Source organism: Carassius gibelio, chromosome B12, assembly GCF_023724105.1.
Source record: "Carassius gibelio isolate Cgi1373 ecotype wild population from Czech Republic chromosome B12, carGib1.2-hapl.c, whole genome shotgun sequence".
Taxonomy (NCBI): Eukaryota; Metazoa; Chordata; class Actinopteri; order Cypriniformes; family Cyprinidae; genus Carassius; species Carassius gibelio.
The window spans coordinates 13,020,424-13,042,885 of record NC_068407.1 but is presented as its reverse complement, the minus strand read 5'-3'; the positions used below and the strand labels follow the sequence as shown (position 1 = coordinate 13,042,885).

General features: G+C 39.1%; 1 protein-coding gene across 1 annotated transcript in view; it reads left to right on the top strand.

Moving 5' to 3' along the window:
- Window positions 1–6,313: 6,313 nt before the first annotated feature.
- Window positions 6,314–22,462, top strand: part of shisa8b (shisa family member 8b) — a 33,021-nt gene continuing 16,872 nt past the window's right edge. Inside the window, exons 1-2 of the mRNA XM_052570213.1 lie at window positions 6,314–6,896; window positions 16,094–16,215. Of these exons, the coding sequence (XP_052426173.1) occupies window positions 6,337–6,896; window positions 16,094–16,215 (682 nt within the window). The 5' untranslated portion in view covers window positions 6,314–6,336. The remainder of the gene's footprint in view (window positions 6,897–16,093; window positions 16,216–22,462) is intronic.

Sequence of the window (22,462 nt, the reverse complement as noted above, 5' to 3'; positions counted from 1 at the left end):
CACAGCCGCAGAGCCAGGGTGACCTCGAGGATCCGGAGGGCCTAGGTGGAGCAGAAGGCTCAGGCGACCAAGGCGGAGGCGGGGTCCTGGCAGACCGCTGTGGAGCCGGAGCGACCGAGGATGGAGGTGGAACCGGAGGGAAGGAGGAGCCTGACAAAGCCGGAGGGATGGAGTGACGAGGTGGAACCAGAGGAGAGGAGTCCCGAGGCGGCGGATGGTCGACGACTGACCAAGGTGGAGCCGGAGGGACGAGGGAGCCCGGTGGAGCAGGTGGGATGACAGGCCACGGTGGAGACGAGGGAGCTAAGAGCCAAGGCGGAGCCACTGGGTCGAAGGACCGAGGAGGAGTCCAGGGCTCGGAGGCTGGAGGCGGAGACAGGGCCTTAACGCGCCAAGGCGGAGCTGGAGACTGGCAGTCCAGCGGCGAACCATCGCGCCCCGATGGCGCGGACTGAGGGTGAGCTGCAGGACTGACTGGCACCAGCAGGGATGACGAGGAACTGGCTGGTCTAGGAGGAGGAGAGAGAAGGATGGGAAGGACAGGAGGATCAGGGCTGGACGGAACCAGCGAAAGTGGAGCAGAGGGACCAGCAGGTCCTGGAGGAGGTGGGAGAGGGAGGCCGGGAGGGAACACAGGAGATACAGAAGTTTCAGAGCTGGGCGGAACCAGCGGAGACACAGAAGATTCGGGGCTGGGCGGAACCAGCGGAGACACAGAAGATTCGGGGCTGGGCGGAACCAGCGGAGACACAGAAGATTCGGGGCTGGGCGGAACCAGCGGAGACACAGAAAATTTAGGGCTGGGCGGAACCAGCGGAGAAACAGAAAACTCAGGGCTGGGCGGAACCAGCGGAGAAACAGAAAACTCAGGGCTGGGCGGAACCAGCGGAGAAACAGAAAACTCAGGGCTGGGCGGAACCAGCGGAAATGGAGCAGAGGAAATGACTGGAGGAGGTAGGAGTGGGAGACTGAGAGGGTATACAGGGGAATCAGGGCTGGACGGAACCAGCGGGGAAACAGGAAAATTAGGGATTACCTCCATAGACCAGTCCATCAGATCCAGAACTTGCTCCATATGACTTTCAGAGACTGTATACGGCTCACCCTCAGTCACAGGAGTGTGGGCAGGGCTTTCCTCCACGCCCTCGATCTCCACGAGGACTCCCACGATGCACGGTGTTGCCGGCTCACACACCTGGTCAGTCGCGCTCTCGAGATCCTGTTCCCTGTCAGTGGATGGCTCGGGCTCTGCGGCTGCGGTGGGCTCTGGCTCCGTGCGGCGTGATGGTGGCTGGCTGGTCTCTGGGTCGGGAGTGGGACTGGCGAGATCCACTATCGGGCAGACGGTGAAAGGTGAGCCATTTCTTGCCAGAGTCCACTCCACGAATGCGGCGAAATCCCCCCGAGGACCATCTTCGGGCGACAACGCTGTGCAGAGCGCGTCGTCCGGGTAGCTGGTGGCATTAGCTAATAGAAGAAACCGTCTGGTATGGTCCTTGAGAGAATGTCCTTCCTGCTCCAGCATGAGGAGAAGGAATTCGGGGCTATAGAGGGGATCCATCGACATTACGAAACAAAAGGACTGTGAAACAACAAAAACAAAACGGAGGGGAAAACACGCAGTTTTAAACTTTCTTTTTTAGGTCGGGTATTCTGTCACGGTTTTACGCTGCCGGAAGAAACACGGAGCCGAGGATAAACGAAATAAGGCTTTTAATATATACAACTCATGGAGCACAGCGATAGACACATGTAAGTGAGTGAGTTAGTCACAAGTGAGGCGACCCGACAAAACAGAACTGAAAGGACAAGGCTTATGTACAAAAGGATAATTGGGGAAACACAGGTGGATGGCATGACTAAATTAACAGGGACATGGAACACATGAGGAATAGAATAGACACACCTGGGAACTAATCAAACCAAACACGGAAAGACACAAACTGGGTCACGGGCAAAAACACACTAAATGAGTCCAGGTGTGACAATGCGCTTAAGATGTACATATTCCAGACTGGGAGATTAAAATGACTCAATATTTTCCTTTAAAAACTTGAAAACCTTTAAACCTTAGTGCTGCTTTAATCTAGTTCTTAAACCGCAGGGAAAAAAGAAGAGTCCCCTAGTATAGAAATCCCACGTGTCTTCAATATTTTCATTCCGCTGGACATTTGAAACATGCTTTCAGGCCAAGGCTAAAATAAACTTGCTGATGCAAGTGCATTTATTGTGAAACTAATCCCGTAGTTTGCTATAATCACCATGTGAAGCGATACTAAGATTTTAGACCCATCAAAGTGTAGGTTAAAACAAACGAAACCTAGGAAAGTTGTTAGGAGCGAGTAAAAAGAGCAAGTAAATCATATTATTGAAATTCTGAGATGAGTGGCAGGTTTTCTCAATGGATCCAGGTGCTTCTAAACCAATTTACAATAATAAAGAACTCAAGCACAGAGGAGTGACTGGCTATTTGCATCTCTTTTCACTTGGTAAAGGTCAAGTTTGACAGAGAGTCTGCAGAGACCTCAAACAGACCTGACTGTTTATGAGACATTAAAATACACACAATTCACCAGAGGTTTTATAGTCATAAAAGGGCATATGACTGGTTTAATCATCAAAAATGTTTGCACTGAAAATTCTCTTTCTTTCTTTATTTCTTTCTTTCTTCTTTCTTTCTTTCCACCTATAGCTACTGTGTGTAATTTTTTACTTAGTTATGTTTCTGTTCTCTCTGTTTCTAACATTCTCTCTTCGACTCTGTTTTCCCGATTTTCTTTTGCCTTGGTAGCATCAGTGTATGTGTACTGAATGGAAGAATGGCCCTACTGCTTCACATGCAGCATGTGCAATTGGATATAGATAATTCAGCAGTGTCAGCACTGACTGATAGTCAATACTACTGTACATTAGCAGTTAGCCCAAGAACAGTGGGTGTTGTGCTAACTTGGGACTTTGGGGAGAAAAGGGCAAATTCTCTTTGACTAGGCTATATGACATCACATACATTGCACCTGAATATAATTACGTTGCTAAATATATTACAATTTATGTTAAATTTATTATTTATATTAATAACAGTGAATTGTGCATAATTACAAGCAACTAACATATGTGCATGAGAAGATGTGGTAAATGACTATTTATGTAATTACATTGTAACAACGACACCTTATAATTCAATGTATAATTCAATCTTGGTTACAAATCACAACAGTCTACAGTTGTTGCCCTTTCCATCAATACTAGTACACACTACTGCACTGCTTCAATTCCTCATCTATTCTTTTTTTAAATAGCCTGATCTCATATTCCTTTCATTTTATGCAGTAGAGAGACTGAATAATATATCTTCCATATAACTAAATATCTAGAGAGGAGAGTGCTGTGCATCTGTTAATATCTCTCTGTCAAACACAAAAGACACTGTTCTGAACTCTATACTGGCCACTCTTTTCCATGCAATTACAATGAATAAGGATAATAATGTGCGTAACAACATGTCCATTGAATATTTAATTTTCCCTCATGTCAGAAAGTAGTGTGAACACTTGGAGTAAATCACAAATATAAGCATGATCACTAATAATAATGGGTTCTATTGTCTTTTGATGCATTGCATTGCATTGATGCACCTTTTTAAAACCATCCATCAGACTATAGTCTGACCAGGCTAAGATCAACAAAACAGCTCAGGCTGGTCTAAGATGTTTTTACATCAGAAAAGCACCATCAAAGTATCATAAATCGGTCCACATGACTCATGCGCTGTATTTGGACTCTCCCAAGTCTTCATACACCCCTTGTGTTCATTTATTTAACACTTTGACTAATCTGACAATGCCTTCAGTTATCAGTAAGTGTGTAGTCAGTCCCCTAAGCTTAATTTAAATCATTTTTGATACCCGTTTGCTAATTCTACAGAAGTACTCTTAAAAATCTGCTGAGAAAAAAAATCTGTGTGGACCTGGATATGACAGAGAAGTCTGAGTGATGAGGCAAAAAGACAAATAATGCTTGTAATCATCAAAAATAAAGTAGGACGACAGTTTAATAGAAATGTAACCGTGTATAAGTATTTCGACTTTAAGGTCATCAAGATGCTTTGCGTTCTCAAAAAGGAGAGACAAAAAAGGGCAAAGTAGGAGATATAGATTGAAAAAAGAAAAAATTTAGTTTGAGACGACCAAAGAGATCCTTGAGATGCCTTATTCATCCTGTCCTCCTTCCTCTCTTCAGATCTCCAGGTTATGTTTGTCACATCTCAAACCCTGTGTAGAGAGCTGATCAAAGACACAAGTCCCCTCAGAGCCCTTCACAACCTCACTGTACGTGAAGAATGGAAGAGGACTGCAGAAAAACTGCAATAACCTTGTAAAAATTCAAATAGTTGGTCTAATCATTGATATTTTGACATTGGACAGTAAGGACATTTTCTGTTTTTGTGTTTCTGTTTAGTTCATACAGCGCTGCAGAAGAATGGATATAAGGCATGGTGAATACTGATGTTCTGATGGACAGGGGTGGGGGACACTTCAAGAGGACTTTGGCATCAAAATATGTCAGATGTAAATTCATGTTCCTGGTCTATTTGATGTTCACACAGTTTTCAGATTGTGGCGTGTGGAACAGTATACATTACAAGCAACCAAAACTAGCTGTTTATAATACAATTTATGTTAAATGATCAATTTGAATTAAAACCAAGTTACATTAAAAACTAAAAACTAATAATTAAATTAATACAAAAACACCAACAAAAGATAAAGTGATTTTGTTTACATATTTCATGTACTGTACATTTTCGAACATCTGAGGTTGGTAAGATTGAACTTTTCTAAAAAAAAAAAAAAAAAAAAAAGTCTTATGTTCACAAATGCTGCATTTATTTAAATATAAATATAATGCAATATTGTTAAATATTTTTACTGCAAAGCAGTTTTCTCCAGTTTTTGTCTTTCATTTTAATATGCTGTTTTGGTGCTCATGAAACATTTCTTAATATTATGCATTTTGAAAACAGTTGTGCTTTTTAATATTTTTGTGGAAACCGTAATCCATTTTTGGGGAATTCTTTGATGTCTTAACTGTCACTTTTGATTAAAAAATTAAATACAATTCATTTTAATCTGCATTAACACTTCTTTTGCAGAAAAAAGATTGATTTCTTAAAAAAAATATTATAATAATAAAACATTAATGGCCCCAAACTTTGAATGGTGCTATCTTGAAAGCTTTTAAGCTCAAGACGTCACCTGTGGTGAAAACATAAATTTTTCTTTTACTTTTGGAGCCAGCTTTGCTCTTCCTGTATCTTGTATATTCCTTTCTAAACATGTAGAATTAAAAACATAAATTACATTTTTAGAGTAATTAGAGTTAGTCATGAATAAAACCTTACAAGCTATAATCTATTTTCTGCTATTAATCAGATAATCAGATATTACAAAACCAACTCACACAGAAAATAATAATACACAACATGAACCTTAAGTCATGATAGAGATGGCTGGACAATAAAACTATTCATTTATTTTTTGCATGTTCTATTTCACTCTCAATTAAGCTCTTCAGTGTCTCCTCCCCTTTCACCCTATAACCAGCAGCTGCCCCCACCTCTCTCTCTCTCTCAATCCCCCTCTCTCTTTCGTTCTCTCTCTCTCTCTCTCTGTGATATGCTGAGAACAGAAAGGAGGAGTTTTAATTTGAATCCCGTACTGTTGCCCTACATAAGGCTCAGAGACAGCAGTCTGAGTGGATCGCTGTGGATTAAAACACCTGTCTGTGGCTTCACTTGCTCCTCGGGGAAGGATTTTTAATGGTAAATTACTTTGACTGGTTGTTTACAGAAGTTTCACTGGTGAGCATGGACAACAAGTGTTGAACAGTGAATGGATACAAAACGAGATGCATATCTGGAAAGCACCAGAGCGAGACGGCAAATGTCCAAATAGTTATTTTCTTTCTCAAAAGACAAAGGTAATTGTTGTAATTGAAAAAAATATTATTTTACTATACCATTTTTCAGTTTTAAGTACTTAAACCATATTATATTTGGTTAAAATTAAAATTTTATGAACTGAAAAAAAGTTAAATGAAAGCATTCATTAAAAAAAAATGAATATTTAATATTCATTATAACACATTTTTAATACATTTCTTTTTAAAATAGAATATTTTTAAATCCATGAATTAATCTTTTAAACATTTCTTTGACCATAGCTGTAATTGTGTGAAAGTAATTCAGCACTTGCTAGAACTCTTCTTTTAATATTTCTGCTAGGTTTCTTCTCTCAAAGTGAGGTGAAGCAGTTGGCGCAGTGTGTCGGGTGAAGCATGGCTGGAAATAGTTTTTTACTACATCTTCTGCTCACTGCCATCGTGGGACGGGCTGCTAAAGCACAGGACGAGACTTCTACTGATATGGACATCCAAACAGCCAATCAGACTATAGATCCTCTGTTGATTTCTGTGACATCAGAGGGGCCTCCAACTTCGACCACACCTGCAGAGGTGGAGGAGGACACTGTGCCGTCCACTGGCACCCGCTGTCGGGGTTACTATGATGTCATGGGTCAGTGGGACCCTCCCTTTAACTGTAATGCAGGTATCTTCCTGTACTGTTGCGGCACCTGTTTCTATCGGTTCTGCTGTCAGTTCCGTCAGCAACGACTGGATCAGACTTCCTGCTCCAACTATGATACTCCAATTTGGGCCAACACAGGAAAACCAGTGGCCACCAACACTGAGGTGCAGCCAGACCATGAGCGGGATCGGACTCACATGATTGTGTACATTATCTGCGGTGTGGTGGCCATCATGGTCCTAGTGGGTATCTTCACCAAACTGGGGCTGGAGAAGAGCCGTGGAGTCCAGAATGATCTCAGAAACTCCAGGTGAGTGGAAATGAGCTCGGTAACAAAATCTAGTGAGCTGCTACAAGAGCTTTTTTATATTAAAAACAAACAAGCCAGCCCAGTCCAGATGAGAACTAGTAAAGAAAAAGTAATGCAACAAATTACTTTCCATTAAAAGTAACTATAACACAATTAGTTACTTTTTTAGGGTGTAACTCAATAATGTAATATATTATTTTTAAAAGTAACTTACCCCCCACACTGAACATAATTGATATGTCACATGGCTTGACTGCCTTTCTTGGACATTTTCACAGTACATTCTGGGACTCCCTTGTGAAAAGTATTTACACTTTAGCATACAGGTGCTTCTCAATAAATTAGAATGTCATGGGAAAATTAAGTATTTCAGTAATTCAACTCAAAATGTGAAACTTGTTTATTAAATAAATTAAATGCACACAGACTGAAGTAGATTAAATCTTTGGTTATTTTAATTGTGATGATTTTAACTCACATTTAACAAATTAGAATACTTCATAAGACCAATAAAAAAATAATAAAGTATGGAAAGTATGTTCATTTACTGTACATGTACTCAATTCTTGGTCAGGGCTCCTTTTGCTTTAATCACTGCCTCAGTTCGGCGTGGCATGGAGGTGATCAGTTTGTGGCACTGCTGAGGTGGTATGGAAGCCCAGGTTTCTTTGACAGTGGCCTTCAGCTCATGTGCATTGTTTGGTCTCTTGTTTCTAATTTTCCTCTTGACAATACTCCATAGATTCTTTATGGAGTTCAGATCTGGTGAGTTTGCTGGCCAATCAAGCACACCAACATCATGGTCATTTAACCATCTTTTGGTGCTTTTAGCAGTGTGAGCGGGTGCCAAACCCTTCTGAAAAATGAAATCAGCATCTTCAAAAAGCTGGTCAGCAGAAGGAAGCATGAAGTTCTCCAAAAGTTATTGGTAAACAGGTGCAGTGACTTTGGTTTTCAGAAAACACAATGGACCAACACCAGCAGATGACATTGCACCCCAAATCATCACAGACTGTGGAAACTTAACACTGGACTTCCAGCAACTTGGGCTGTGACCTTCTTCACACTTCCTCCACACTCTAGGACATTGGTTTTTAAATGAATCTGAAGAGAGGACTTTGGACCACTGGGCAACAGTCCAGTTCTTCTTCTCCTTAGCCCAGGTAAGACGCCTCTGATGTTGTCTGTGGTTCAGCAAATTCCTTGACACTTCTGTGTGTGGTGGCTTTTGATGCCTTGACCTCAGCCTCAGTCCATTCCTTGTGAAGTTCACTCAAATTCTTGAATCGATTTTGACAATCGTGATAAGGCTGCGGTTCTCTCCGTTGGTTGTGCATCTTTTTTTTCCACACTTTTCCTTCCGCTCAACTTTCTGTTAACATGCTTGGATACAGCACTCTGTGAACAGCCAGCTTCTTGTGCAATGAATGTTTGTGGTTTACCCTCCTTGTGAAGGGTGTCAATGATTGTCTTCTGGACAACTGTCAGACCAGCAGTCTTCACCATGATCGTGCCTAGTGAACCAAACTGAGAGACCATTTTGAAGGCTCAGGAAACGTTTGCAGGTGTTTTGAGTTGATTAGTTGATTGGCATGTCAACATATTCTAATTGGTTGAAATTGGAGAATTGGTGAGTTTTGTTAAATGTGAGCCAAAATAATCACAATTAAAAGAACCAAAGACTTAAACTACTTCAGTCTGTGTGCACTGAATTTATTTAATACACAAGTTTCACAGTTTGAGTTGAATTACTGAAATACATTAACTTTACATGACATTCTAATTTATTGAGAAGCACCTGTACTTAAAAACAATAACTTATTGCAGAAATATTGCATGTAAAAAAATAGCATCATAAAAGTATGGTTGAACCTCTGGTGTCACTGTTTTACTGATGCACATTTTTGGGCATTGACGGTGGTAGTTTCTATTGCTGTCTATGGAGGGTCAAAAGGTCTTGGATTTTATCCAAAATATCTTCATTTGTGTTCTGAAGATGAAAGAAGGATGTGAAACGACATGAGGGCGAGTAATTAATGACCAAATTTCATTTTTGAATGAACTGTCCCTTTAAATTTTGGGTTAAAGAAAGTAAATTGAAGGAACATAAGTATGCTGCCCTCCTTTTTTTTTTTTTGGAAAAGACTTCATACCAGAAGCAGACCTTTGTCTCAAAATGCTGTCTAGATAGACAGCTCACTAACTTTTGGAGCAGAGCTGAAGAATTACAGAAGATTCAATGCCTTTTTTGATGTTAAAAGTGCTAATGGAGTGTGTTTTGGCTATTTTGGTCAAGCATATTTTTTAGCCAGCTTTAACATCTGTATCATATACAGTAGTAAACCAAAGACCAGGTAACAGCATCCAGCCAAGCCATTCATATGAATGCTGCTCATCTGAATTCAGCAATAATATGTACTAGAGACATAAAAAGAGTGGGATAATCTTTTTAGAGTGTTGTCCTAAGGTTATTTTAATATTCATGACACATTAAAAAGCTAACCCCATCCAACCTGAATATTTCTTTCTTATGTCTCAGTTCTCCTTCTCTGTTCCGTTCTCTCCAAACATCAAATCAAACCTTTGTTCTACATATTCAAAATCCCTTCATGAATATCAAATTAACTGTCATGAGCAATATAACAAAATAGAGAGAATTTATAATTCTCCCAGCATTTCGCCATACCCCATTTTAGACAAGAAATGACCTAATAATGCAAACAGCCCTATCGAGATGAACACATTTGGAGGACAAAATTACTCATCCGAAGATTAGCACTTTTCCGAGGTTAACACCTCTCCAAAAGCATTTCCCACACGCTGAACACTGCACACCAGATTAACTCTTCTTACACGATTAAGAGTTCTGCTATGATTAAGACTCTGCTTTAAGATTAAACCAACTTCACTACAGATTACCTCCTTTTGAGGCTACTGCTAGACTTCGCAGAACTAATTTATACACTTCTATTCACACCATTAAAAAGAACAGCAAACATTTTGCCCACATGTCAAATGGTTGTTGAATTGGGCTCCTAAATAATTTCCCACTTCCATTTCCAGTCATGCCTTAATATTTACGAATGTATTATATTACCCCAAACTCTCCAACCACAGTCAAACAGAGAAGAGAAAAGCAGATCTTCTCTGTCAGACTTAACGTATACACTCCATCTATACTTTGTAGTTTAGTTTAGTCATGTAGGTACAGGAATGGCCTACATTAATTTAAATAACGGACATAAGAAGGGGGCGGGAGAACATAGACAACACACAGAATGTGAGTCATGATTATGTGAGACAATTCACTGTAGATACTGTAATATATGATTCAGATCACATCTTCAACAGCACACTAAGGCCAAAGGCAAGATTCTATGCCATACAATATCCAATCTACAGTTAAAGAAAATCATTGTCATGCTGGTCAAGGGACTCCACCATATGGGTGTCCTAAGGGGCAGAAATCCTTGAGATATCACATTTATATAATGTGAGACCTTCCGGATCTGGCACAGATTCAGTTTAGCCAACTGGATTTTGAATGCAACCTAAAATTGTTATACTGATAATTAGGTTGGACGATTATTGTAGGTAAAAGTGTGTAAAATACTGTGGACGAAACAACACATATTCACATTCCAATCAAGTCACACCTGCTTAAAACAGACAACTGAATATGTTTACTTATGTTTACTTACTCTCCATACAATTCATGAGTAGTTCTCAAAAAGTCAAAGCCCAAATGTCTTTTCCCATTGATCACTAGCTGTCACGTACAGTTGCATTTTTAATTGAATCTGGGTTTCCTTGAATGCCCTTCAGAAGTTTGCAGAGCCTGTGGAAATTTGAGGAGAAACAGCTCAAAATGTATAAGAAAAACAACACTAGATTTACATAATGTCTTGTAGAGTTTTTCCTTGCCACTGTCATCTTTATTGTTTGGCATTGTTTTCTTTTAAGGAATGATATTATGAAAAGTGCTAAACAAATGAATCAAAACTACAAATTCATTTAACAAGTTTATATTGGAATATTACAGGCAGAAAGAAAATATACATGGCATGACATGCAAATATTTTTCTGATAATTAATTAATTAATTGTTTTATAGCACAATGACAGTCGAATGTTAATAATTCCCAATTTTGAAAACAGCTTTGTCACTATAACATCAATCTGTTATTTCCATAACTGTCTTTCATACACGAGTCTCTTTAGATAAAAGCATATAGTTGTCTAAATCATATCTCATGTTTGGGTGTCCTTGGCATTAAACCGTTTGAAAACCCCTGGAACGGTCTTTGAGGTCACTCTTCTGGATACTGCAGAACAGAAAAAGATGAAAAAACTTCAAGGCTATAAAAGAAAGGCAATTCACTGACAGGACTCAGGATATATATGAAATATATATCCCCCACTCCTTCATACTCCTGAGCTTGTTTGTCAGATTTTAACCTGTGTCTTTCCGGTGGCTCTAAATTGTCTGAACTCATTTGACTTGAATGAGATGTGGCTGCTCATTGCTGTGCACTGTGTTCGTGTGTTATGTACAAGTGTGTCTTTGTGTCTCTCAGATTCTGGAGACGTCTCTCCCGCATGGTTGAGTCTTAGTGGGTGCATGTGCACTGACATTTGCGTCCTGTTGGCCCCCCGCCTCTCTCTCATCTCCATCGTGACTTCAAGGCCCTCCTGTTCCTCTCAGGTTAACGTGAGGTTCTGTGCTCTCTGACAAAACTACTCATTACCTCTCTCTTTGGGCTTTTCCCTAGCCGTGTGTTTGTCCTCTGGCTGAGAGGGATTTGTGCGGGCTGCTGTACTTGACATGATGATCTAATACAAAACTTTCTGACTCTTACAATACAGTATATACAGAAATAACAGAAGACTATATTCTTTGTAAGAGTTGTGAAATCACAAGGAGGAGTCATCTAGTGTTAGTTGTTTAGAATAAGAGGACAGGACAAATTACATAGACGAGATATACGAGAAACTTATTTTTAAATTAAATACATTTAAATTTTCAATTAAAAGTAAATAAAATTTGATTTTTTGAAAATGAATAACAACACTCATTATTAATACACATAAACAGTTTAATATTTTTGTGGGGATGCAATGGTTTTTCTACTGTACTAACTTTATTTTCTATCACTTTACCCTAACCCTACACCTACCCCTCACACAAAACTTTTTGCAATTTTAGATTTTAAAAACACTTCATTCTGTACGATTTATAAGCCTGTTTCTTAATGAGGGCCAAACAAATGTCCCCACAAGGTTCAAATTTACTGCTATTACTTATGGGGAAATTTGGTTCCCCACAGGGAATGCACACACATACACACACACATTATACTATGCATAATGTGTGTAATGCTTTGCACCATAGAGATTTTACCATGCCCCAAAAATTGCTTTAAATAGAATAATTGTACTTTTGCTGCAAATTTAAAATTGGCCTACTTCTATGAATTTCTATATAATTCTATGAATCTGTTCACATTAAGTAAATGACATGAGGGCTTATTGGGATGGCACAATGTGAATTTGACTCATTGGTTATCTGCGGGATACGCATTACAAGAGTAATTCAGTTCTACATTGCAGTAAGTGATGCAAAGCTGTTTTCCCTGCAGTATAATTCGATACTGATAAAATTACTCAACACACATCCAAAGATCCAGAATCCTGTTCTACACAACATGCAACCGCACAGAGGAAATGTGACAGTGTCGCCCGTACAAACTCTCATTGGGATAACTGTGTTACAACCAGTTATAGTATGCAATAAATTATGCAGTAATGAAAATTACTATTAAATGAGTCAGTCATACTAATTATACCTTTGAATCAAACATAGCTCTATAATTTGTGTTAGTGTAGCTATCAGATCTTTTTAAAAAGGGTCATTATGTTCCCTTTGTTTTATAGATATCTACTGTGTGCATGCAAAAGAAGTGAAATAACAAAGGCTAAAACAAATCTGAATTCTCACATATTGTGTACTATGATACTTTTGAGTACAAAAATAAAAGTTGAACAAATATTATTTGCCTTACCAACAATACCTGCTCTTCAAATAGACTATTAAGTTCATCTGGACTAAAACACATTCTCTTGCGTCCATATCAGCTAGTCTGCTTCTTAATTAAGAAAAAGCTGAGGCAGTATGTAAGTAAAAATATGCACCATATAGCTGCAATAGGAAAAGGAGGATGACGTAGTGATGAAAAGGCAATACAAATTGTCCCTATTGTGACTGAACGATCATGTCAGATAATATTGCTTCTGACCCAGTGTGGCTGGCTGCCAGGACACTGCATATCTAAACCCCTTAGGAAGGACTATCCCAGGATGTCCTTGTTTTCAGATCTCACTGTCTCCTAGACCCTGGTCTATTTTTTGTTTTGGGCGAAATGAATGTGTGCCAACTCTGCACAACTCATACTCAGTGTGTGAGTGAGACATCATGGCAGCAGGAGTCAGGATTGAGAGGCAAAGGGTGAAAGCCCAGCAGGACATCTGGAGCCGATGACTTCAACTGTCTGAGCATAAGCTCGGCACATCCTCAAAGTCACCCTCAATTATGAGGACAATCATGTCGACATGACTGGAAATAACCATCTGATTAGAAGTTGTTATCCCCATAGAAGACAAAAGCGCTAGCTGGTAAACACACAGCTGGACTGAAGACATAAAAGCAACTGTCACATTCACTTGATAAGGGAGACAGACGTTAAGAAAAATATAAAAGGAAGCCTTAAACACTGATTAACAGGCAAACTAACAATGCAAGTCCCTTCAAAGTGTCTTAGAGCACTCAGATACAGGGGTAATCTTAGCATTTTCTTTGTAGATTTAACATGTGTAGATGGTCTAAAGCAAGGAAGTTGAAAAAATTATTTAAATCTTTTAGATGCCCTTGTATTTAAGTTTTCATAATCCATTTGAAGAAAATATATAACACATTAATGAATGTATCTGTCATGTTTGGGAATTTTATTCATGTAAGCTATAGTTTCTGACACTAAAATCAAATAAATTATTGATTTATTGAATCAGAAACACAATCTTAATGAGATTTGTGTATTTTGCTTTAATTTTATTACAAGTATGCCAATTTACACCCCGTAAGTAAATAAAATGCAATAAAATTATGCGTTTCCTCGAAAGTCTTGCAGATTTTCTAAGACTGTCTTGTGAGAAAATGCAGTTTTTCAGGGAATTGTGAATGCCAACGTTTCTTGATGAAACACAAAACCTTTTTGCTGTGAAATGCTATTTTTTTAAGCAAACGGAACACCATTGAAATATACATTTTCCTCACGTAAAATAATACATATATAATTAATAAAAATCTAATGGAGTCTTACAACCATAATACATTTTAGCTCATATAACCACATGTTTTTTTAGGCTGGTTCAGCTCATTTTCATACATATAGAGTAAACAAACATTTAATTTGTTCAATTAATTAAGAGACAGAACTTCAAAACAGCCACCATCTATTCCATTTTATTCTGTCTCTGAGTCTACTCAGTCCTGCCAAAAAAGACCAAAAATGCTCAGGCACTCGTATCGTGGACATATTGGGAGAGGAGGACAGCTGTTCAGGATCCTGCAGCCCAAAGACCAACAGTTGTGAGCTCCCCAGAGAGATCTAGAACAAACAGATGATGTTTGTCCTCTAGTTTGAGTTGAGTTTTACTTTCCTTAAGAGAACTCCAAAAGCACTAGGGTGGGATCCAAACAGAGATTTGGCACAGGAACGGTTGTTACCATCCAATTTCATTGCTTTCCGTTTCTCTGCTCCACTGCATATGCATTTTCTGTCCTCCATGGAAAACGCCATCACCGGGTGAATATATTCTCATGCCTTAGTGTTGTTTTTCTTAGACCGTGGTGGCCTACTGCTAATGGCATCGGCCGGCCAAGGGCCAGTGCGCTTGTGCTTGACAATCACATTAGATCTCATCAAAGTCCCTTGTTGGTTAAAGGGTGTTGGACAGAATTAGAGACCTCACCAGGGATCCAAGTGGAGGCTGTAGGAAATAGAGCAATAATGGAGTGTCAAGAATTTGAAGAACACAGCACCCAGGAGGACCCAGGGATGCAGGAACAGGATTGTGAACTCTGGGACAAGAGCAAGCAGCACAGCCCTCGAAAACAGGCAGTCCCGTGGATGCCAAGAGTTGCTAACTGCTTTTTTTTTTTTTTTTTTTTATGTGAACAGTGTAATTGATATCAAGTACATCCAGTGTACACACAGAGAACATATTGAGTGTGAATTCATTGATTATCTGCTACACAAACAGCTGATGCTAAATGACTGTATTGATAAAATATGACAATATGCTGATTGTCAGCCTCAGGGCTCACAGCTCCACATTATAATATCCTGATATACATAGCCATACAAATCCAGTACACTGCTCTGATGAAGTGCTTTATGACAATATGTCAGCAACCTGAGATCAAATTCAGTTAGGGTCATTTTCTGATCCAACCTATTATAAGGGATTAGAAAATCAAACATACTTCAAATTCTAATATTTCTGTCAGTCTGAGTGATGCAGATGGTAGCGCACTTGTCCTGATCTTCTTCTCCTCCCATTTCTCTTCTAATTTCCTGTTACACTACTACACTGTCTTCTAAGAAGAAAAATGGTTTCACTTTATTCTGAATTATGTATTTATAAATGTAAAATAGTATTTTAATTGTACTACCTCAAATTAATTTGAGAACTTCAATCCGCAGAATTTGTCAAACAAACAAACCAGAAAAGAGAGTAGATTAACGTTGGTGAACTTGAAACGTATAAAAAAAATTTATGTATTGAGGTCTTTCAATAAACAATATAACTTCTGATGTTCATTCATGTTTATTTCATATTATAACTAGCAAAGAGGAAGAAGAGCTACAGCAATCTGTCACGACACATTAAAGAGCCACAAAACAGTATTTATTGTTTTAATTTATTTTTAAAAAAAAATCAAATTTGAAAGGTAAGACTGCGTTTCATTTACTCTTTGCTCTGTGAGTGCCATGGCTTGCCGGACATAGCATAAGTAACAAAGGGTCTTTGCAAAAGGTCGGTTTAAATAATAACTTAAGAAGCATTCTTGATTTAATCTGGAATAACATCCCTGTTGGATATAATGGCCAATAAATGATTGCTCTTGTCTACTCGCAGGACTCTGCAGGAGTTGCTGAAGCAGCCAGGTGGGGATGTGAGGCCTATGGATGGACCTCTGAGCAGCACTACATCTATCGGAGCAAACGGTATCTCTGCCAGGATGCTTCGCAGCCGCAGTGGTGAGATCACTTACTCGGCTGTTTTCCCCACATATAAACATAAATCACTATTGGTTCTACATTTATGGATCCATCACCTGTACATATCTGCTCACACAGCTTCCCAAAAGGCTCACTTCCCAAGAGTATTGCATGACAACACACACTGTGAACCACTGCCTCACAGCTGCTCACTTCTCTCTGTTCGTTAATAGCAAAAAATACAGATAAAGTTCTGTCATTATTCATTCACCGTCATTTCACTTCAAACCTGTTATTTATTCTGTTGAAAATAAAAGATATTAGACAACATTAAAAAGCCACAGTCTTCTATGTTCTACATCTATACACCATCTTTGCTTTTCTCCCCCATAATTTCCATTTCTTCTCAAGAGCCAGAGGATAATACATCTATAACCTTGTTTTCTCACTCATCTATGAACGCTAGTGAGGTTGTCTCATCTGTGTGAGATGCAGCGGGCTTCAGACCGACAGTTGATGTGTGGTTTTTGCTAATAACCAGCGTCTATGCCAGGTTTAAGCGGCACACTTTTCTCCTCTCTTCATGAGGAGGATTTAAGTTTCGCTCCACAGTGCTCAGAGGCTTTAGCAATGTGATTGTACACATCTCTCTGTGTCCCCAATAATGGTGTGAAGATTATAACGCTTGAGCAGTTTAAGGTCTTGCACTGGGAAGGTGACATTTAATGCCAGGGTTCAAAATACATGTCTTCACGTTGGCTTTGTTCTGTGTAGGGTTAAATAGGGGATTTTAAACTGCCACGCTCTCTGAAAGAGCAAGTGTGATGAGAACTAGATGGTTAAAGGTCCTGAGGCTGTGTGATCACAAGAAGCCTGGAAAAGATGTTACATATTATGGCACAAATAGCGGAATGTTGCATTTAGCATTAAGGACAAGAACATCAACTTTCCTTTCACTCAATATGAAATCAGAATTAACTTTATAAACTAATTAATTAAAACTTCTGGCCTTGTTGAGAACAATTAATCAGTAAATGATTAAAAATGATCAGTTTGCCCCATTAATCATTAATCAAAATATAAAACATGCTCTGAAACAAAAAGAGATAATAACCCTTGCTGTTACACATTTATATAACTTTATTTTTCAGTGGAAGGTAAAATAAGATATTTTGAGAAATGTCGTCACTTCTCCATGAGCATGGCATGCTGATGTTCACTTTAATTCTTACACACAGATTAAATTTGTCACACATATTATGCTAAATTTACAATGCAAAGATGTCACAGAAGTACGTCTGAAGTGGCATTTAGGTGTCTTTACTAAGACTTTGATCCTGCTCAGAGGTGGCATAAATATATTAGCATAGCAGATACAACTGTATACTTTGAGAAAGGGGCTAAAGTGGGTATGTATGCATAATTTTAAGGCAAACTGACATTTGCTCTAATTCCATTCAGCATTGACTCTTACCAACTCCTGCCCCATATTTTTACTCATGGAATATTCTGATTCAAATAAAAAATGCATTACATAACAGAGAAAAAATATTGCGTCAAATCAGCATGCAATTCAAATTTAGCATGAATGTTGCTGTCTTTCCCAGAAATTTATGTGATGTTGATTTGTTCTTGGAATAAAACTGCTAGAAGATTCTTATGCATCACTTTCAGATATTCTCACAAGCTGGAATGTTCAATTGCCCTTCATTTCTACTCAGATTTCAAATAGCCCTTAAACTCATCTGGTGAAATTCATTCACTGAACTTAGGTAGACTCTTACAATAAAGGTTATTTATTTGCATTTATGATTCTATGAAGAACCTTTAACACCCATGGAACTTTTCCACTGCAAGAGCTCCCTTAAGTTTCTTTATAGTGGAAAAAGGTTTTAGACTATTTAAATGTTCTTCATGGTAGGATAAAATGCCTGTTTTAAAAACTGAAAATGTTCTTTTGGGAAACCAAAATGGTTCTTTCAAGGCATCACTGCGAACCCCCCCTTTGGAACTGTTATTTTAAGAATGTATCATATTCTTTCATTCATTTGCATAATTTGTTGTTTTCTTTCTTTTTGCATTTTCTATACCAAAATGCCTAAAGACACAAATATTGTATGCATTTACTGTAATTTTGCAAGCATAATCAGACATAGTTAAAATACTTCCACCCTCTTTCACCTCGCACTCTTAAAAAGAAAGGTTTATAAAATAAAATTAAAATAAAGGCATCTTAGGTTCCATGAATAACCTCTAACATCCATGGAAACTTTCTATTGGACAACAGGTTATTTATAGTGGGAAAAAAACTTCTTTAGATTATTGAAATGTTCTTCACATTAAGAAAAAAAAACGGTTATTTTAAGAACTGTTCACTGAAAGGTTCTATGAGTTACCTAAAATGGCATCCAATATGGTATCAATGTAAAAAAAAACATTTTTTAACCTTTATCATTCAGAGGGTGACAATAGACCTTAAATAACAGGAACCAGTCAAAAACCTTAGAGGTAAATATAAGGTTTAAGAGCTTGTAAAACAGCATGTGTGTTTATGTGAGCACATGTGCTACAGCATGCACAAAGACGAACCATCCAATTTTAGACTTACGCTCATGCAGTCCGTTCTTTAATTTTCTGCCTCTGGCATTTCAGGCTTTGTTTATGTATGCCACTACACACACACCTCACACTATAGCATCACAGACATCTTTTTTGCTTCAGGGCTAAGAACATACACAACAGTTCCTCATAGTGGGAGATGGTGGCACTCAAATGAAGAGTGTGAACAATGACACACAAATACACAGATGCCATCCCGTCCCATATTAGTGCATCTCTGCTGCACATTCTCAATCCCCCATTCAATTCACATTGCCATTCCCAAATATGACTGGAAGGATGTTTACCTTTGAGCATATATGGACAAGAGATTTCACTTTTTTCACTAATTTTTTTTCTTTTTCTTTTGAGTTATACATCAGTCTGTCCCTGAAGCCAAACTCAGCTAAATGGTTATTCACTTTAAACCCATCAGCAGTTCACTACATAATATCACCCCAGTCATAACACAGATGCATTTGGAAAAATGTGACATAGTTTTGGAGGGATGGAGTGGCTATAGGCCACACTGAGACTTGTGGGCTATACAGTATTCTTAGAATATTATATGTATTGTATTTATTAACCTCTTACTGTTGACTGGAATGCACATTCATTGTTTCTGTTTGCTCCAATCATGTTTGGTTTCCAATATTTAAAATGTGTTCTTATATACTTCAAATATCACATTTATTATATTTTATTGACAATACATACAGAAATACATATTGAAAATATTGAACAAGAATTCAACAGAATATCCCACATGAATTATAGATGTTCTCAATGATCATGTAGGTAATGGAGAGTTTGGGAATGATGGAGTGATTGGAGAGCACACACCTCAGAGAGACAGGGGAGATATATATATAAAGAGTTATTTTAATGATCACGGGAGAAAAAGGGCACATCCAAACACAAATCCAAATAATCATATATCACATTAAATGAACAGACAGGGTTTTAAAACACAAGGAAAGTAATGAGAGGAATGGAAACAGGTGGGGATTAATCAATTAACAAAATGAGGAACAGAACATGACAAAATAGGGAAACACACAGGAACAGATGTTTATGACTGTGACAGTTCGCCCCCTCCTGGAACAGCGCGTCGTCGCACCAAAAGAGATAGTCCAGAGGAGGGAGGGTGGGGGAATCAGAAGGTGGGCGTGGGGCAGGCAAGGTGCAGGTTATGGAGAGGGAGCATGGAGCACAGTACCAGGGTGGAGTGGATGGAGGGAGGAGCCAGGGAGGAGCCCAGAGCAGGAGGAGCCAGATGGTCATCCAGAGGCCAGCCAGGATAGTGGACCATGGTGGAAAATGGCGGGAGGAGCCATGGTGGAGGAGGACCCCACAACACCAGGGGGCCGACTGACAGAGGCTGCACCGATGGATGAGGAGCCCAAGATGGAGCTGAGCAGATGGAGAGCCAGAGTGACACGGAGGATCCAGAGGGCCAAGGCGGCGCTGAAGGCACAGGCAACCATGGTGGAGGCGGGGCTCTGAAAGACCGCTGCAGAGCCGGAGCGACTGAAGATGGAGGTGGAACCCAGAAAGAAGGAGGAGCCTGACAGTGCCAGAGGGATGAAATGACGAGGTGATTGCAGAGGAGTGTGGATGGTCGATTACTGACCAAGGTGGAGCCGGAGGGACGAGGGAGCCCGGTGGAGCTGGTGGGATGACGGGCCACGGTGGAGACAAGGGAGTTAAGTGCAAAGGCGGAGCCGATGGGTTGAAGGACCGAGGAGGAGTCCAGGGCTCTAAGGCTGGAGGCTCGCTCGTTCAGGCTGTAATAATAAAAAGCACAGAGCGAGCGGTCTAGGAAGTAGGTAAGGCATGCCGGATCAAAAAAGTCCCTAGTGTGGTCCTCCAGCGAACGGGTCAACTGCTCCAGGCATAGGAGCTGAATATCTGGTAAATCCATACCAGGATAAAAAAAAAAAAAAAAAAGGTAAGAAAAACGGCGCCAAACTGACTTTTTCGGTCCGCTATTCTGTAATACGTGATAATTGTCTGCATTAATCAATTAATATGTTAATGCGATAACATGTTAACTTGCAGAATGCAATATATCCTCTCAACCAATCACAGCACACCATTCCACGCACTCTAGACAGTAATGGCAGCACTTTTAATACACCCAGCATCCTAGTTTTCCTCATCTACTTTGTACTTTGTGATCAAAAAACAAGGGCTGAACGATAAATCACATGTGATTGTCATGCGCATCTCATCACTAAAGCTGGTTCTGTGATTAATAGTACCGTTAAATCTCCAACACATGCTTTTAAATGGAAATTATTCAGATGCATTTAATACACAGAGCCATAGATCAATGACAATCTATGCTAATCGCGCTCATTAGATGAATCACATTCGATTATGAACACGATATTGCGTAGCTTGTCAGTGTTAGTGTTTTTATTAATGCCAATTATGTTTTTGTTAATACAGCACATAGCACTTGTCAACTAAATGAATGTAACAAGATGAATGCAGTGCTTGGACACAGAGCTCTGTGAACAGCCAGCCTCTTTTGCAATGACCTTTTGTGTCTTGCCCTCTTTGTGCAAGGTGTCAATGGTCGCCTTTTGGACAACTGTCAAATCAGCAGTCTTCCCCATGATTGTGTAGCCTACAGAACTAGATTGAGAGACCGTTTAAAGACCTATGCAGGTGTTTTGAGTTAATTAGCTGATTAGAGTGTGGCACCAGGTGTCCTCAATATGTATTATGTATCTGGTAATATGTATTATGTATCTGTATGCTAAAATATTATTATGTAATAGGCTTTGTACTTGAAGAAGAATGTTGGCTCTGCATCTCATCCTTACATTGCAGTACATGATGAGCCACGTGGATGGATAGTTGGACGAATTTCTCTACCCTGATGTTGTCGCTTTAAATGGAAAGCTGCATCCACAACCCCTAGATTCAGTCTTTGTTAGTAGATTGTGAGGAGAGAGCATTTGATGGATTATGGTAAGTATTACAGTTTATTAAAACAGGTTAGAATTCAGAAGAATATCAGGCATGAAGAGTTAAACAGTCTCACTTTTATTGCAGCTAATAGAGAGTTTGTGAATGTTGGAGCAATTGGAGAGCGCACACCTCAGGGAAACAGGTTAGTATTCAGGTAAGTAGAGAATTCACAGGGCAAGAGATCCAATGAGGAACATGGAGCACACAGATAACAAGGAGGGAACAAAGGAGACATGGATGAAGCATAGGGTTGGAGTCGTACTGCACACAGAGAACAGGTAAGCAGTCAGAAGCTGAATGTGAGACCAGACAATAAACAAATGTGAGCTGTATGCTTTTGTAAGGTACGTGATGGCAGATTAATAAGGTACATGTGTGGGTGATTAGTACTCTGGTCAAAGTAAATGTTAGGACTGAGTGGTGAGAGAGTCTTGCACTTATATACTACCAGTCAAAGGTTTTTGAACAATACAATTTTAAAGGTTTTTGAAAAGAATTCCTTTTTCTCACCAAACCTGCATTTATTAGATTCAAAGTACAACAAAAACAGTAACATTTAGAAATATTTGTACTATTTAAAATAAATGTTTTCTATTAGAATATATTTTGAAAAGTAATTTATTCCTGTGATTTCAAAGCTGAAAATAAATAAATAAAAATATCCAGACTCCAAGCTTTTGAATGCTATAGTGTATAATGTTACAAA